The sequence below is a fragment of the Marmota flaviventris genome, chromosome 6, assembly GCF_047511675.1.
Source record: "Marmota flaviventris isolate mMarFla1 chromosome 6, mMarFla1.hap1, whole genome shotgun sequence".
In the NCBI taxonomy this organism is placed as follows: domain Eukaryota; kingdom Metazoa; phylum Chordata; class Mammalia; order Rodentia; family Sciuridae; genus Marmota; species Marmota flaviventris.
In genome coordinates, this window is record NC_092503.1 from 89,449,902 (window position 1) to 89,467,757 (window position 17,856).

Sequence of the window (17,856 nt, forward strand, 5' to 3'; positions counted from 1 at the left end):
CACACAATTTTGTACAACAAAAAGATATACAACATCTCTATGTAAAATATGGCTTTTAATTGTGTCAAGTTAATCATGACTATGTTTAAACTTCCGATTAACTTTTCTCCTATTGTTAATCACAATTTTGTAGTCAATAAAATATGGCTTGTTACAACCTACAATGAAAACCTACTCAGTTTAATGTATTCCATTATTGCTTCCCCTTATTTTTATTCAATGAGATAGACAATTTCTTTATTTATGAGTCCATTAGTACTGCACATATGTAATGTTTGCTGGATCTTACTCTGTCATTGCAAGTAGAGAATACAGGGGGAAACTGTAAGTATATTCTTTTTAAATTTTTTAAGGTTAAAACTAACTATATGTTCTTGAACTTAGGAACAGAAGGAAACATTAAAGAAATGAAGTGGGTGAGCTGACAAAATTGGCTCAACAGGTTAATTATTGAAGAGCATAAACTACACATTACCTGGAATAATTCCCCAGTAGGCTCAGCTTTTGTTGAATCTAATCTGCATGAAACTAACCTTCATTAATTTACATTCTACTGATTTCTTTTCTTATCAAGAAAATTGGAATCCTTTACTGGATTCCTTTCTATTAATATCTTGTGCTTTTCTCCAGGAAGGTCAAAGAGTTTAATATTAATCCTTATAACATTTTTGTGGTGTATTCTTATCCTTACTTGACATACAATAAAAGTGATGTAAGTAGATTACATGAGATAGACCAACTCAGGAGAATCATTGACAGGCAAGCTTTAGTCTTCTATTTTTTACCCATCTTTCCATTTTCGTTGCAAGTTTTAGCAGCAATGGTCCTTAACTGGGATTCCTATAAAAATCTCCCATGAAGCATTTTCAATCTGTGCACACAATTCCTGAAGGCATAGAAGAATTTGGAGAGATTGTAAGGAAAACTCTACGTGGCTCCAAATATCCAGTATCTTTGACCTTAGCTGATAACCTCTATTGTCTGGGCATAGTTCCACAATATATACACTTTAATTCCTAAACATATTTTCCTTTAACAATTTTCTTTGTTAAAATGCTTGTCTCACTATAATAATTGAATAATTCCTGCCTTGAGACCTTGGGCTAACCATCATTTAGTGTTTAAAAAATGGTTCTGAACCCTACAATTTTTTGATACATAAAGGTAATTCATTTCTTTAATGATTTTGTAATTTTTTCTTTGCTAAATGCATTAACTTTATTTAATGTTTTTATAATCAGAATATTTCCCAAGTGTTCAATTCTATATACATGTATATTCAATATGCAGAAATATTTATATTGCCAATTCTTTGTCAGTATTCTATGAAAAAGAATGTCAACATTACACATTAATCATATCCCCTCCAAGTTTCAAGCAAAAGTAATAAACATGGTAGGGTGGAATTGGAATTTTGAAAGTATAAAAATCAGCTCCTGTCCATCAACATTATTTTCAATTCTGTAACATGCTAGTTTTCCTTTAATCCCCAAGAATTCCTTTGCATTTCATAGAAATCTCCCTACTAGTAGAAATAGTTGTCTTTTATAAATCCTTCTTTGTGAATACAATTCCATTTCTGAAAACGGAGCTTAAGCATCTTCTTTCTATTGCTAGCTGCAGAGAATTTATTCAAATTCCCTCTTTCCCAACAAATGGGCTCTGGAGGCTTAACAAGGATCCTCTTCATAGCTGGACACAAGACTGGGGAAACTGCATAAATACACTCCAGCAATCTCCAGTACAGAATAACAACCACGTTCTACAAATAGATAGGTCTGCCAGCAAGCATTAAGGATTCTGCAATGAGCTACCCTGCATGATACCCTGAAGAACTGAGTTTTCCCTTGATGTGCATAGCTAAGCTCTATTACCACCAAAAGACATTATAAGTAGATAGCCGGGAAAGATTGTACCCTGAAAATATACTTCTCTTACAAAATTTGTACTATCCCCCTTTGAGACATTAATGCAGACCAGGTCAAGTAAACCTCTAACATGATCAGCTGGCAAAACGGAAAATAATTAACTTTCCCCCATATGTATAATGTATTTTTGTCATTGAGTTTATTACCACTTCTAGCTGTGGAAATAGGTAAACAGTATTTTGTTTACTTTGGATGACATTTAAAAAAATTTACAACCAATAGCTAATGAAACCATGCAAGAATAATACCCTGGGTCTAGGAATACAGACATCTCAGAAAGCAAATCATTTTTAATTGAGCAAGGAAACACGTTTAATAACATAAATCTGAGACATAATTACAAGATTTATAACATTGGGATTTAATGATCAAAGAAAATATATCACAGTATAGGAAGTAAAAGAAAAAAAAAAGATAATAGAGAAATAGTTATACTACATACTCCAAATCACTGAAACAGCCTCACAGGGAAAACCTCTCTAAGAGTACAAAAATAACTTAGAACAGGATTCTTCCTAGTATTGGAATAAACAAATAAATAAATAAATGGAAGACTTATGCTATTAATCTGCTCATAAAAGAAATAGGTTTTATTAATAAAACATAGGTAAATGTTTTACTTTTTGAATGATAGCATTCATTACCTTTGCATTAATAGGCAAATGAGCATCTCATTTTAGATATATTTGGATGTTGAGCAGTTTAAAAGTGGCCAGATACAGAATATTGCCCATACTTATGTTTAATCTAGCCAATGAAATCTAAGCATCATGGACTTCTACACTGAATGTTCACTGCTGGACTTTAAAACCTGTTCCCATTCATTGGAACTGAGTTAAAGAGTGCTTGTTTAGCATGAGTTCTAGTCCTTAATCTCTTGTCAAATTTTTCTTAGTTTGAGCACTATCTTGCTCCCATGCAAGAATGTGTCACCAATCTCTGACTGCATAGAAGGGAATATAGATGCTAATTTCTTAACTCTACAAATGCTCCTTCTGTGCCTAGACATCAGAGACATACCTTCCCACATGCCTAAAGAGAAAAGTAGCTCACAAGCCCTTGATCTTGGAAATGTGCTTTCCTACAGTTGGTACTGATTAAGCTTGAGAAATTTTTAAGAAAACAAAAAATCAATCTAACATAAAATAAAATATGTTTGTGGAGGAAAATGTTCTGCTTTTATAAGAGACCATATTTAAGAAATAAACACATTTAATGTCCAAAAGGATCAAAGGATTGAAAGACAAGATCAAGGAAACAATTTCTTAGAGCAGAATACTTTCCCTAGAGCAGGACTCTTCATTTCCTTTCAATTCTTTTTCAATTTAATAGTGAGCACACTAATTAATCACAACATGTTAATGATTTTACTTTATAAAGTTCAACCCATTGTCACTAAATGAATAATAACAGCTATTGAAAACAGATATCAGTTTTCTAAATCAACCTCAAGATTCAACATAATGCCAAAAGGTAGCAATAGCTTTCTTTTGTAGAAATTGATGAATTTAGGCTGTGGTTGTAACTCAGTGGTACAGTGTTTCCCTACCATGTACAAAGCCTGGGGTTCGATCCCCAGTCCTGGGAAGAAATTTATTCTAAATTTTGTTAACACAAAGGACCTAGATTAGACAAATCTACACAAAAGATCTAGATTAGACAAAATAATCTTGAGAAAGATTAATAAAGTTTAAAGACTAAAATTCTGACTTCCACACTTAACTACAAAGCTATAGTAAGTAATAAAGACCATGGTGTTAACATAAGAGTACATATACAAATAAACAAAACAAAATAGAAATACCAGAAAGAGACCCACTCATACAACCTTTGATTTTTTAAAGGAACCAAAGCAATACAATGAGAAGGAAAAATCTCTTCAACATACAGTACCAAAACAATTGAATACCCACATGGAATAAAATGAACCCAAACCCCTATCCCATATCATGCTAAAAATTAATTTTATATGAATCATAGATCTATATAAAGCAAGACTATAAGGGAAGGTTTACAGAAGACAATATACAAGAATATTTTTTGACCTGGAAGAGCAGAAGTGATCATAAAAGATTAGAGAGCCAGGTGTGGCGCACACCTGCAATCCCAGTGGCTCAGGAGGCTTAGATAGGAGATTCAAGAGTTCAATGTCAGCCTCAGCAGAATTGAGGCGCTAAGCAACTCAGTGAGACCCTGTCTCTAAATAAAATACAAAATAGGGATGGGGATGTAGCTCAGTGGTTGAGTGCCCCTGAGTTCAATCCCTGGTCAAAAAAAAAAAAAAAAAAAGATATAAAAAGAAAACACAACATACAAAATATAAAAGAAAAATATAATATACCAGTCTTCATAAAATTTAAAACTTTTCAGCTAAATATGACATTAATAAAATGCAACAATAAGCCACAGAAAATATTCCCTCCCTCCCTCTCTCTCCATTTCTCAGACACACAAACACACACACATACACACACAATTTGTGTTCAAACAAGCCAAGTAAAAAAGAAGTAAAGACTTGGAGAGACAATTCACAGCAGATTATGTAAAATGGCCAATAAGCATATGAAGGTACTAAGTCTTACCAGTTATTACTAGTTAGTAAGGAAGTATGAATTAAAATATTGGCAAGGAGGTGGAACACTGGGAGTATTATACAATGTTGCTAAGAGTACAAAATGGTATGACCACATGGAAAAACTGTTCAGCAGTTTGTTTCTTTGTTTCAGTAAAAAATACTCGAATCTACCTTTAAACCCAAGAGCTCTACTTCTGGTTATTTTCCCAAGAGAAAAGAAAATGCATGTCCTTACTTAGACTTTTTATAAGAATTAGGGCTGGGATATAGCTCTGTAAATTGCTTGCCTTGCATGCATAAGGCCCAGCTTTATGCATAATAATAAAAAATCTGAAAATAGTCTGTCAATCAATTGAAGAATGGATAAACAAATTGTGATATAGTCATACAAAGGAGTAATATTAGCAATATAAAAGAATTAACTACTAATACACCCACTGATACAGATAATTTTCAAAAACAATTCATTGAGTTTAAAAAGTCAGAACAAGAGAACTCATATTGCATGATTACATTTATATAAAATCCTGAAAAGGGTGATGACAGAAATCAGAACAATGACTGCCTGTGGTGGATGGGAATTGACTAGAAGGAAGTCAAGAAGAATTTTCTAGGGTGAAGATAATATTTCTCATCTTGATTGAAGTCTTGGTTATATAGGTAGGTAGTGGTCAAGACTCATGTCTCACTGCATTTCACTACATGAAATTTTGCCTCAACTTAAAGGGCACAGCTGGGAGCCCCAGAATTCAGTCCCTGGTAAACCCCCCAAAATAAAATAAAATGAAAATAAAAGGGCACAAACCTTCAATTGAAAGATGATTAAATTCTAGAGAGCTAATATACAATATGATAACTCTAGCTAATAATAACCTATTGAAATTGCACATATGGTGCAATGCTACATCATATACAACCAGAGAAATGAAAAGCTGTGCTGCAATTGTTGTGTACAATGAATCAAAATGCATTCTGCTGTCATATATACCTAATTTAAATACATAAATAAATTAATAAAAGAATAATAATCTACATTATACTTTAAATTTATTTTCTCTGCAGTACATAGGTAAGTTAAGTAGGCTAGCCTAAGAGTGGAAGAAGACTAGCTGTGGCAGACGAACAAGAATGTGAGAAAGCTGAAAGATGGAGGGACAGGTTGTATGCTAGGCAATGCATACAGTGGATGGGACACTTTTGAAAGTGGTTTTGTTGATAACTGCACCAGAATAAGAGGCACAATCCAGGAACCTTGCTGTTGAATTCTCACTTTCCGTATAGTATTTCTAGTAGAAAGCCAGCATAACAGGGATTCTGAAGGATTTTAGGTAGGCAAGTGTCATGATCTGATTTACAATTTTAAAAGATCACCAGAGTATTTGTGGAGAATGTTTAATAAACTTGACAAATGGCACATGGCCAGTGAATGAAGAGCTTCAGGCCCTTCCCTTAGAGCAAGTGAAGGTTTCATTAGGTCTGGAAGCATGAGTCTTTCTGTAGTAGTATTAAGTACACAGAAGAGTAGCACAAAATACACATTTCAGCCCCAATTAAGCCTTCAGACTACTGTGACTTTGATGCATCATGGTGGCTTTATGAAAGACCAACTAGATCACTCCTAAATTCCTGCCTGACTCATGAGAAATGTGAGGAATGTAAATATTTATTGTTTTTTTTTAAACCACTAACTGTAAGGTAATTTATTAGTCAGCAACAGACAACTTGTATAGATTATCTTTTTCATTGCAGCAAAGCAAGCTCTTCCTTTTCTATCTCCTTTTCAGCTTTATTCTGGAGGTTAGAAAAAAATACAACAAAACTTTTTAAACAAACATAGATGTTCATCCATATGAAAAAGAAGAGCAGAAAACCAGAACTAATTTGTATTTCAAAAAAGCAGTAAACATTATTCTTACACATTAGGAAAAATCACTTAAAAAATACAAATAGAATTTAGTTGGCAATAGGCATGTTAAGTAGATACAAAACACTCTGTTGTATGTATGTATGTCAATGTACTATCTACCAAGCACATATATAGAGATATGTAAAAACAATGTACATTGTAGCTTAACAGAACACTTACAGAGGCCCTCATTATGAATATTAATAAAATAAAATAAAATAAAATTCTATTTATATTTCTACTCTTAGAGCTAACTATTTCTTCTTTACAGTATAATTTAAACTTTAAGCTTTGACTCAATTCACTAGAATAACTATAAATATTATAATTTACTAATTTTGAATTTCATATACCTAAAATTTCATGATTAAGACCTAAATTCAACTCAATCATAGGCTTACTTCTTTCTTTAAGGCATAAGACTTAAAATTAACTGACTAGTCATCACAAAAGAAGTAAGAAACAGACTTTAATCTTCAGTTATTCTTACTTTTTTTCTAATTATAGGGATTATTGTTTGGTCTTTAGTTCTAAATTTTGCTATAGCAAGGCTTAGGCTCTGATCTACATAATAATATACAACTTTTAGGCTAGAGGGAGGTTTAGGTAAAAAAAAAAAAAGGACTGCCTCTGGGTGAATTTAGTGGAGAATTAGCTGGACTCTGCCCTCCCTATTTTCTGTTTCAGAGGTTACTTCTCTGCCAAAAATTGTCAAATGAAAGATTTTCTCTAATAAAGGCTTTAACATTTATTGCTATCCTTTAAGATGTTTTCTTCTACAAAGAGATCCAGCTTTGTTGTTTCATGTATTCGGCATTTGTTAGCTATTTTAGCTTCTTCAATTTATAAAATGCCCAGTTTGGTTGTGAGTGATGTGATTCATTCTTCAATTTCACATTTTTATACACTGACAACAAATAGTCACCTCAAGTAAAGAAATTCTGTGTTTAGTTTTTGCTCCAAAGAAGGAATTCAAAGCAATTTGTACCCCTTTTTATCTCTGCAGAAGCCTTTTCATAGACTGCCAAAGGTCCCCTGTTCCAGTTCTTCAGGCTACAGGGGCTAAACCTTGAGTAGACATTTTAGAATTGAAGGTTATTTTTACATAAAAGCATCAGCCTAAAAATAGACTGTCCTCAACTTTACATTGTAATTCTACTGTTCTTATGTACACCGATACTTCTAGAAAACTCAAAATCACCCAGAGTTGGCAAATGACAGTCAAATTCAACCAGACCTTTACCTTTCTGTCTATGGCTACTCTAGCATTACAACCAGAGCCCGGTAGAATCAACACAGACTGTATGGCTTTCGAAGCCAAAGTTCTATGACTTTTTACCCCAAGAGGTTTGCAAGCTTTTGAGGTAAAAAGTCATGGAACTTTCTAGGCTTTGAAGACCATACAGTCTCTGTTGATTCTACCCAGCTATGGTTGTAAAGATTCCTTTCCCATACTTTCCACAGGGTTTCAATCTCCTACTGAGACAAAGTTTGCCTTGGCCATAAGATCTTCAGTGATAACCTAAACTCTACCCTTTTCTCCTCCAGTTTACTCCAGAGAATCCTAGTCTCATAGCTCTAAAAAGAACCATTAACGACTCCATAGCTTCCTAACTCAAGGACCTTTCATTTTTTGTGTGAGAATATTTGGTAATAAAATTCACTTTCTGAGGTTTTATTTATCACTTTAAAATTTTACACTGTATTAAAAATTACTACAAACGTTATCAGCTATATTTCAACATGGTTTCCTTATTGACATTAGTTAAACTTCTGATCAGGTCATATTGTCTATTTAGAAGGAAAAGGTGAAAAATCATACATTGGGATATGTACAATTTCTGTGCTGGTTTGACTTGAAGCAGGTCGAGCGGAAATATTCTTTACCCTTTCTGTAAGACTCCTGGTATGCTACTGAAATTCTCAAGTGTACTTTCAGATATCCTACATCAAGATGAAGTCTGATTTAACTCATCCATCTTTGATCAAAGTAGGGTTTTAAAAGTATTCAGTAAGTCTTCAGCGTTTTCCTCAATTCCCTTATCTCATCATAAAACAACAACAAGAATAACAACCAAAAATGACCTGGGTTGCAATTATTCCAAAATGAGGCTCCCAATGCCAAGTAGCTACACATCTGTTATCTTATCCCTCATTTAATAGACAGAGACACACTTCATTTATTTCAGCCACATTTATTTCCTACCATGTATAAAACAAATACTAGTAATAGTGGTTTTAAAGTCTAGAAATAGAAAAACATCACTCTTGAGAATCACAGTGGACAAGGTTAATCAGTAAATGAATAGTATAAAAGAGTGTGATAGGTGCTAAAAGTAGAAATATATTGTGTGCTACAGAAGCTGAAAGGAGTGTAGATAGAGTTCACTGAAGACAATTTGCATGAGCCAACATGTGGAGTAGGACATAGGAAAAGCAGTTCCTATGTATATAGGATACCCTAGAAAGCAGAGATAGGTCCCCCAGCAGGGGGCAAAAAGGGGAGACTGAAAGTCAGCTCTCATTGCTAAGCCAGAAATTCTACTTCAGGTATATCAGCCTGGAGGGCAGAGGTTATTTTTGTACCTCATCTACTCAGAAGGAGTGTCTTTTTCATTTCCCATAGGCAGCCCCTGAATGTGGGTGATGTTCAGAATATGGAGTTAATCTCACAAGCCCTGTAGACCCATTGTAGAGTTTTAAGCAGGTGATAATAAAATCAGATATTTGCCTTTGTCTTTAAATTTAATATCTTTCTCACAGCAATATAGAGGATGGGCTAATGCAAACAGAGGTTCAGGAGGAAGAACTAAGTGGGAAGAATGTAATGTTAATCCAACTGATAAAAGTCCTGAAGGCCAGGCTTAAAGCAGGAGTGAAAGGGATGGAAAATAGGGATTGTCCAATCAGGGAATCTCCTCACATTGCCTGAAAGATAATTTAGGACAATTCCCTGAGGACAGACTGACATAAGGCATTGAGAGTGAGCATGGTATTCTTCAAATTATTTGCCTGTTCGTTGGCCAAGATTAGATTCTACTTCTTCCCTTTTGGATGAGGCTTTACTCTTTGGAAATTTTGCCTGGCTTTGAAGTTGGAGTTAAGAACACTCACTGAATGTCCACACTGGTCTTCTTGTTACTCAAGGTTTTTGGACTCCTGACATCTCATCTCAGTGTCAACATTTCAGTAACTCCCTACTGTCAAATAGTTGCAATTTTCATCTCCTTTGTCATCATTCATATTGATATTTTCTTCTATTTAAAGCTGACTTTAATTAATGGTCTCTGGTTCCTACCACACAAAACTGGAAATATATAACCAAGAGAATAGAAGGTTATAGAGGAGCAGGAGCATCTCTGAAATCCCACTGCCTCTCACTTCATTAACTCCCTACCAACAGGACAAAAGAATCCTTCACTGCCAGTAGCCTAGAGAAATTGAGAAACTAACCAACCACTTTGTTCATTCTGTTCCTTAGGAACAGAATAAACTGTCAGGAATCCAGAAAAAACTAGCAGAGTTAGTATGATATTCCAAAATGGACTCAAATGCATTGTACACAAACTATGCCATTTTCATCCTTTTACAAAAGTCACAGCCACTCATCAAATTAGATTTTAATATATCTAAATAAGACTTTAGCTTCAGCCAATAGGATCACACACATTTGAGAGCTGATGAGCACACTTGGGACATTATTGGCAGGATAGGCCTTGTAGAAAAAGAATTATAACTAAGCACATTTCTTTTTTAAGGTTAAGAACATTATTTCATATAACATATCAAGTAAAATGATTCACATTTGTTAGGTTAGGTTGCAGGGTCTCCTTAAATGAAATCCAGAAAACAAATCACTATTACATCATGACATCAATCACTTAGAGTTTAAAATGGGATCCAGGGAAAATCTTGTTTATGGCCATATTACCTGAAATTTTGTCTACAATGGGAGTTTTATCCTTGTAAAACTATAAGCTACTAGTTTCATAGGCTCAGATTTTGAATTTGAATAAATTCATTTACTTGTACATTCAGTTATGTGCTTCTTGTACCTAGATTACATGCTGGCAATTAATTTAAAAATAAATATATCGGGCTGGGGATGTGGCTCAAGCGGTAGTGCGCTCGCCTGGCATGCGTGTGGCCCGGGTTTGATCCTCAGCACTATATACAAACAAAGATGTTGTGTCCGCCGATAACTAAAAAATAAATATTTATATATATATATATATATATATATATATATATATATATATATATATATATATATATATATATATATAACTTTGTCCTACCTAAGAAATGGATAGTAAGTTTAGAAACAGGTAATATAAAATAAGATAATGGTATGTATTGGAAATCATGAATCCAAGAGTAGAAACACATTAAGCAAGGAAGACAGAAGAGGATATCCTTGAGGTTGAAAGGACTGAGTAGAGAGTCAGAGAAGGCACACAAGCCAGAGGGAGAATTTTGTGAGGTCAGATGGTGTTGTGGTGGAAGAAAACTGATCTAGGATGAAGTGTGCCATGGAACAGGAAGCCATCAATCGATCTTGATGAATTGCAAGCAGTTTGGTGTAGTGGGTATAATGAAACAAAAGTCAGTAAAATAGAATGAGGATGAAGAGATCCTTACTGTCGTGTTTAATATCAACTTTTCCTCAAATTTTATAAACTACAGGACTCTTTCTCAAGTAAAATTTATTTCTGAGTTATATTATATTATTACAAAGATAAGCAGTGAATAAAAATCATCCAATATTAAAATTTGCCCCACTCCTTGTATGTGAGCATAATTTGAAAATCATCTCTATAGGAGATGACACAACAGTAAACGTTACAGAGGGGAATGGAGTGGTTCCATTTAAAATTTGATTCTATCCCTTGGCTTCTAGCTTCTAGGGTAGAAAATGGGTCTGATGATGTTGGAAGTAGTAATTGTGAAGGTGATCAGTACCTGAGAGAAACAAGAAGTTGGGCTTGAGAGATATTTAAGGATTCAACTGGCACAGGTAAATGATTTATTAGATTTGAGGGAGAAGGAGATAGGGAGGATAACTCAAAGTTCTAGTGTCTATAATTGGTTTAGCGACAGAGAAGTCATGCAACATTTACAAAATGTGTTGGGGTGGTGTGAGGACAAAAGTGGTGAATAGATAATTGGATAAGAAATCCAAAGCTCTGGAAGAAAAGGACACCATCAGATGTGCATCTCAGAGTCGTGATCATCATCGCCATAATCACAGCTAATGTTTAAGGAATAGTTACAGGTACTAGGCTCTGGAATACATGCTTCATGGGTACTGTCTTGTGTAACTTTGACAAGAAGCTGAGGTCTAGACATGTTGTGTGTCATGCTGCAGATCACAGAGTAGGAGAAGTGGCAAATTTAGGATGCTTAGATATGTCTTAAGATGCTCTTAACCATCCCCGGACTGATATCTCTCAAGGAAGCATGTAGAACACTTAAAATCTCAAGGGCAGGGCACGTGCTTTAGAGGATATGCAGGGGACAGAATAGGTAGCTAGGAAGCACATATTCAATATTCCTCCTCAAAATCTGAAAACAGGTAGTCAGTCAGAGGGCAAACATATCAGTAAATGTGTAAAGAAGTCTGATCTATGGCAAAAGAAAGTCATGGGAGAGTTAGATGCTTATTTCAGTTAAAAAATATTCAGATTCAAGATTTTACTTTTAAAAAGCATGATTCTGATAAAACAAAAGCCTCTTCCATTAGACCAGTCATAGTCTTCTAATTTAGTCACCTTTACTCATTATCTCTTGACAAATTACTGAATAAATAGCACTTTTATAAAAGAATTAATAAGGGCTGGGGATATAGCTTAGTCAGTAGAGTGCTTGCTTTGCATGCACAAGGCCCTGGGTTCAATCCCCAGCACCACACACACACACACACAAAAGTAAATAAGTACAAAATTAAGTAAAACAACTTTGTAGAATATGTGACTTTTAAAAAGTGCTCCTAGACAGAGAATTTCTGTATCTTTTGCAAAGCTGAATTAGAAGACATAGCTCATTGTGTAATTCAATGCAACTATGAGATAAAGTTACCAATTTTTTAAAGAAAATGTCTGCTTATTCCAAATAATTTGGAAAATTCTCTTCATCTGTCAGTGAGGAATTTTGTTTTGATTCCTAGGTCTCTTGAGACTGAAGATGGTATCTATTTTATCCTCTTACACTTTTGATTATTTTCAAAATATTATTTTTCATGCTTGTTAGAATGTCTGTAATTTTATTGTAATAATCTGGTATTTTCAACATGACATTATATACACATATGTGTATGTATGTATATATATATATATATATATATATATATATATATATACACATACATATATATATATATATATATATATATATATATACACATATGCCAACATGATACCATATATATGCCAGTTTTTAACCCTTAATTGAAAGAGTAGTAGAGGAATGCACCAACCATGGTTAACTGACATCATTTTTGTAAAGTCCTTACTTCATAGGAAACAAGGACAACATGATCTAAGTGTATCCATCCACAATCAACCCTTCACTCATAATTAAACTGAAAGTAAAAGACATGTCCTTATTGATAACTCTAGTTAATCAACTATAATGGTTGTATCATTGGATTCCCTTCAGTGAAAATAAAGACATTCAGGGTATATGGATTGGCTAACACTGTTAAGCAGTTTTATTCTTGAACAAACTGTATATAGATTTCATTTAGGTTTATATCCTGGACTTCTTAGAGGTAGGACACACTGTTTTAGCCCCAATAAGTCTGTGTCCAGGCATTGGATTAGGAAGATTTCTGATTGAAGATTGCTTGCCAAAGGTCACAGAATCCATTTTCTGGAGTGTTGCAATGCTCACCTCTAGTTAAAATATCCAAAGAGAGTGGTCAAAACATCCAAAGGATAAAAACCTAGGGTTTCACTGAATTTATATAAACAAAGTTGTTCCTGGTTTGGTAATAAGTGTCTAATAAATATCTAAATGTAGGATAAAACTTTGACTTAGATTTGCTTTTTATCATAATCTAGTAGTGAGGTTGTAGGACAGAAACTAACTTTCAGCACTTTGAACTTCTTGGTTATTCACCACTATCTAACACACACACACACACACACACACACACACACAAAACCGCCAAAATTTTGCCGAATTTGGATTCCATCAGTTAAAATGAGTGTTATGGAATCATTAAAATCATTAATATGACAAATTACCCCCAAAGTAGTTTGGAAAGAAGCAGAAATATCTTTTTGTGATTAACAAAACTATTTTGTGAATATGTGTTTCTGAAATGATCCTTGCTTTCTGCAAAACAATAGTAACAAATGCTTAATACACACACACACACACACACACAAAACATGCATAATTAAAGGTATAAAAAATTCTTTACAAATAAATGATACATGAACATCCTGGTTGAAATTTTAAATGAATAAAGAGATCAAAGGGCAAAGTTACTTTATAAGAAAGCTGAAAATATAATGAAGTGAATTATAATTAAATTTTACAAGTGCATTTTAAGAAGAGATGTATGAAATTGTATTTGAAGTCTTACTTTGCTGCCAGAAATTTGAATCTACATTTTAAAAATCTGAATATGTTCACATTTTAAACAGATTATTTTGCCTAGTTTCTATCTTAATTCAAAAAGAAGCAGAGAGACTTTGTAGTAAGATAATCAGGTCAATTAAATTTCAACAAGTAGTTCAGAGAAAGACTCCAGTTTGACACTTCAGAATTATTCTAGAACTTAGCATCAAATACCAGTTCTCCTACAAACTAGAAATGACAACTCTCAGAGGCAGTATCAAATATTTTGGTCATCAAGAATCTCGGATGTTTCCATTTTCCAAGTAGGAAATACTATCACATCAATCAAAACATCAAGGAAGTAAAAAATGGAAATCAGATCAACTACAACAACAATTACACCCACAACATGAAAGACTCCAACATACAACCTAAATATAATACTGTAGCCATTAATTAATACTTTTTATTTTTTTAAATTTATCATTTATATAGATAACATTCCTTTTTCGCATTCATCTTCTTTTTGGTGTGTGTGTGGGGTATTAATCCCAAATACAGTTAAACAAACATACCTTTGACAAACCAAAATTTCACATATAAACTCACAGGAACAACTTAGTTCAATTCCAAATATATACATAATAAAATACACAATTGTGCCCATTGTAACACTTAGTATTATCTAGAGTGACCTAGAATAAACTTCCAGCTTTTATTTTTCTATTTTTGTCTCTTGTTCACTTTAATGTAAATTGTCCTAAGCTTGCAGAACTGATGATGCAAAATTAACATAGAATAAGAGAAAACCACATAATACCACCACCACTGTCCACTCCTCCCAGTAAGCATCAATATCTAACAGCAGTCAATCTAGAACAGATTCTTTATGGTCCTAAAGCCACATGGAATCTATTCTGAAGTTAGTTACCTGGGAAGAAACCAAACATTTTTTTTTTCTTAAATAAGCACATAGTACCCATTTCTCACAATCAGAAATGTAAAGTAAAAGTCTTATTTTGCCTTTGATATTCATAATATTTGAAGAATCAAAACTACATTTTTAAAAAGTAGGACATTTGAAAATCTACAAAGGCCAAAATAAGCAGGCAGAATGTAATTTTTTGAGACAATTTTAGTTTCTGAATATTATTACCATTTGGACCAATACAATATGGTAGTCACTGAATACATGTAATCACTTAAGCACCTGTAATGCAGCTTGTTCAAATGAGTAGTATTATAAGCATAAAATATGGACCAGATTCTGAAGACTTTAACAAGAAGGTAAAATGTTATATTAATAATTGTATATTAACTATATATTAAAGTAGGAATATTATAGTTTTATTGAGTTAAGTATATTAAAATGAATTTCACCTATTTCTTTTTAGTTTTTTACATGTAGCTTCTTAAAAACTTTAAACTACATATATGGTTTGTATTTGTGTCTTGCATTGTATTTCTATTGGATCATTTACAGAAACCTTACACAGATTCTCAACTATCAATCCTGTTTACTAAAAGGATGTTGTTACTTTCATGAAAACTTTCATCTACTCCAACATTTTTATGCACTTAGCAGTGATTTGGACCATATGATGTGTGCTTTAGACAATTATAATGTGTAGTAAACCTTGCAGAGAATTTATACTCTAATACTTGGCTCAGAATTTGCAAAACTAAGCCACATAGTACAGAAAAGTTTTTAAACCATATTTCCTAATGAAGATCTCTGGGTGGAAGTTCAAGGACAATCAGTCAAAGAAATAAGAATAGGTAAAGGAGCATCTGTAAAGATCTGAAGCACAGTCCAAATAGAGGAACAAAAAGGGGAAGGTGGCATGAATAATTAATAATTCATTAAGGCTTAGGTCTCATTGCCTCTCCTTTTTCTGTACTTCCTCCCCTTCTGTCCCTCCTCATTTTCTTTCTCCTCAGCTAAAACTCCTGTTTATCCTCATTTTTCATCTGCTGGATATTTTATGGTTTCTGTCTCATCTCCCCCACCTTCAGTCCTTTTTTTTCTCCATTATCCTTTTTTCCATCTATTACTATTTGTTTTTAAATTTGTATTAAATGTTAACAACATTGACTTGAACTATATTTTAATAGACCTGATATGCTTTCACATCTTTTTTTTTTTTTAAGAAGAAAATACACACAAGGGAAATGGTACAGGAGGTGGGCATTCATATATATGAAAGTACTTTTTATTTCTAGGATGCTCTTTATTGGGTTGCTTTCTTTTTAAAGTGTCATATTATGGGGGATAAGTTCAACTATTGGCTTTAGTATTTAAAAATTTTTAAAAATGATGAAAAAAGAAGAAGCCTAAAAGCATGACAATTAAATTTTCAAAGTGGTAGTGAACAGAATCCCTTTGAGGCTAGGATAAGTTAATTTAAGATTGCTATTATGGGTTTCTTAGAATGTATTTCAGAGTTGTTCAGTAAAGACTAGTCTTTTCTGGAAAAGACATGACCATTCAACTCATATAAATTGGTCAATTTACATAAATAAGATGTATACTTTATATTCTGCTAAAAAAAGTAACTATATAGTTAAATAACTGCAATGTTGGTTAAGTATTAAAAAAAAAAAATCTCTGGTTAGTAAAAAGTATAAAACCTAGACCTACACTCACTTCCACCTAACACTCTCTTTGATTATTAACTATGGACATTTTTGAAAGTGAATTTTTAAAAGCAACATTCCAGATGTTAATAAATTAGAACCAAACACAGGCACTGTATCTGGTTATGAGTGGATCTGATTACAACTGGAAAATAAATAAAATATTTGCTTTTGATGTCTCAAGCCTTTGAACTCATAGAGCTTTGATAGTATGTTTAACAAACATTTTTACTATTATATAGTCTCCAGAATAAACAATTACATTATCCATAATCAACTATACACCAAAATATAAACACACAAAGAGAATCAGAGTAATTACCAGTCATACCTTATTATGTGTTTGAGTTTGTCCAACCAGTATGAGGATGTTGGATGAGATGATAGACAGGCAGAAGTTAATTAAAATTATGGACCTCTCAGAGCGTATGTACCTAGCCAGAGAGAGAAAGAGTGTCCAACTTTAATATTCAACAGATGAAGAATTCTGTATTGTGCAATTGGTGGAATTCATCTGGAAAAAAAGAAGCACTAACATACAACCTTCACACAAATAAAAACATGAAAAGTTTTTCATAGTTTTTTTTTTTCTTAGAGACCTAATTTTATATTACATGTCATATTCAAGTGCCTTTCAGACTTATTTTCTTCCTTAGACATTAGTGTGGACAATATGGCATTTCTGAAAGAGTCTAACTTTCATATCTGTGATCATGATAAATTCCTTATTAGACATAAAACATTTCTTGGAAATATATCCATTAGTGTTATTACTTTTGTAAATATGTGGATATCTGTACATTTAAATGTTTGGTAGTACCACAACCAATAGAACTCTAGAACCAAAATATAAACCCTATACAGATTCTCACTTATCAATCCTGTTTACTACAAGGATGTTGTTACTTTCATGAAAACTTTCATCCACTCAAGCATTTTTATGCATTTAGGTTGTTAGTTATGTTCCTGAATAACTATTCTAAACAAACAAACAAAAAAATAAATCTTTATCTCTAAAAATGGCTCCAATTAGCTGCGCATAGTGGCACATGCCTATAATTCCAGCTGTTTGGCAGGCTGAGGCAGGAGGATCACAAATTTGAGGCCAGTCTCAGCAACTTATCCAGGCCCTAATCAACTTACTGGGACCCTGACTCAAAATAAAAAATAATAATAAAAATAAAAAGGGCTGCAGGTGTAGCTCAGTGGTGGAGCACTCCTGGGATCAATCCCCAGTACAAAAA

At 33.3% G+C, this 17,856-nt stretch overlaps 1 protein-coding gene across 1 annotated transcript in view; it reads right to left on the reverse strand.

Moving 5' to 3' along the window:
* The window catches only part of Adgrb3 (adhesion G protein-coupled receptor B3), a 687,882-nt gene that overhangs the window by 119,328 nt on the left and 550,698 nt on the right, over positions 1 to 17,856 (reverse strand). The window contains exon 18 of the mRNA XM_071613277.1: positions 16,944 to 17,046. Coding sequence (XP_071469378.1) covers positions 16,944 to 17,046 — 103 coding nt within the window. The remainder of the gene's footprint in view (positions 1 to 16,943; positions 17,047 to 17,856) is intronic.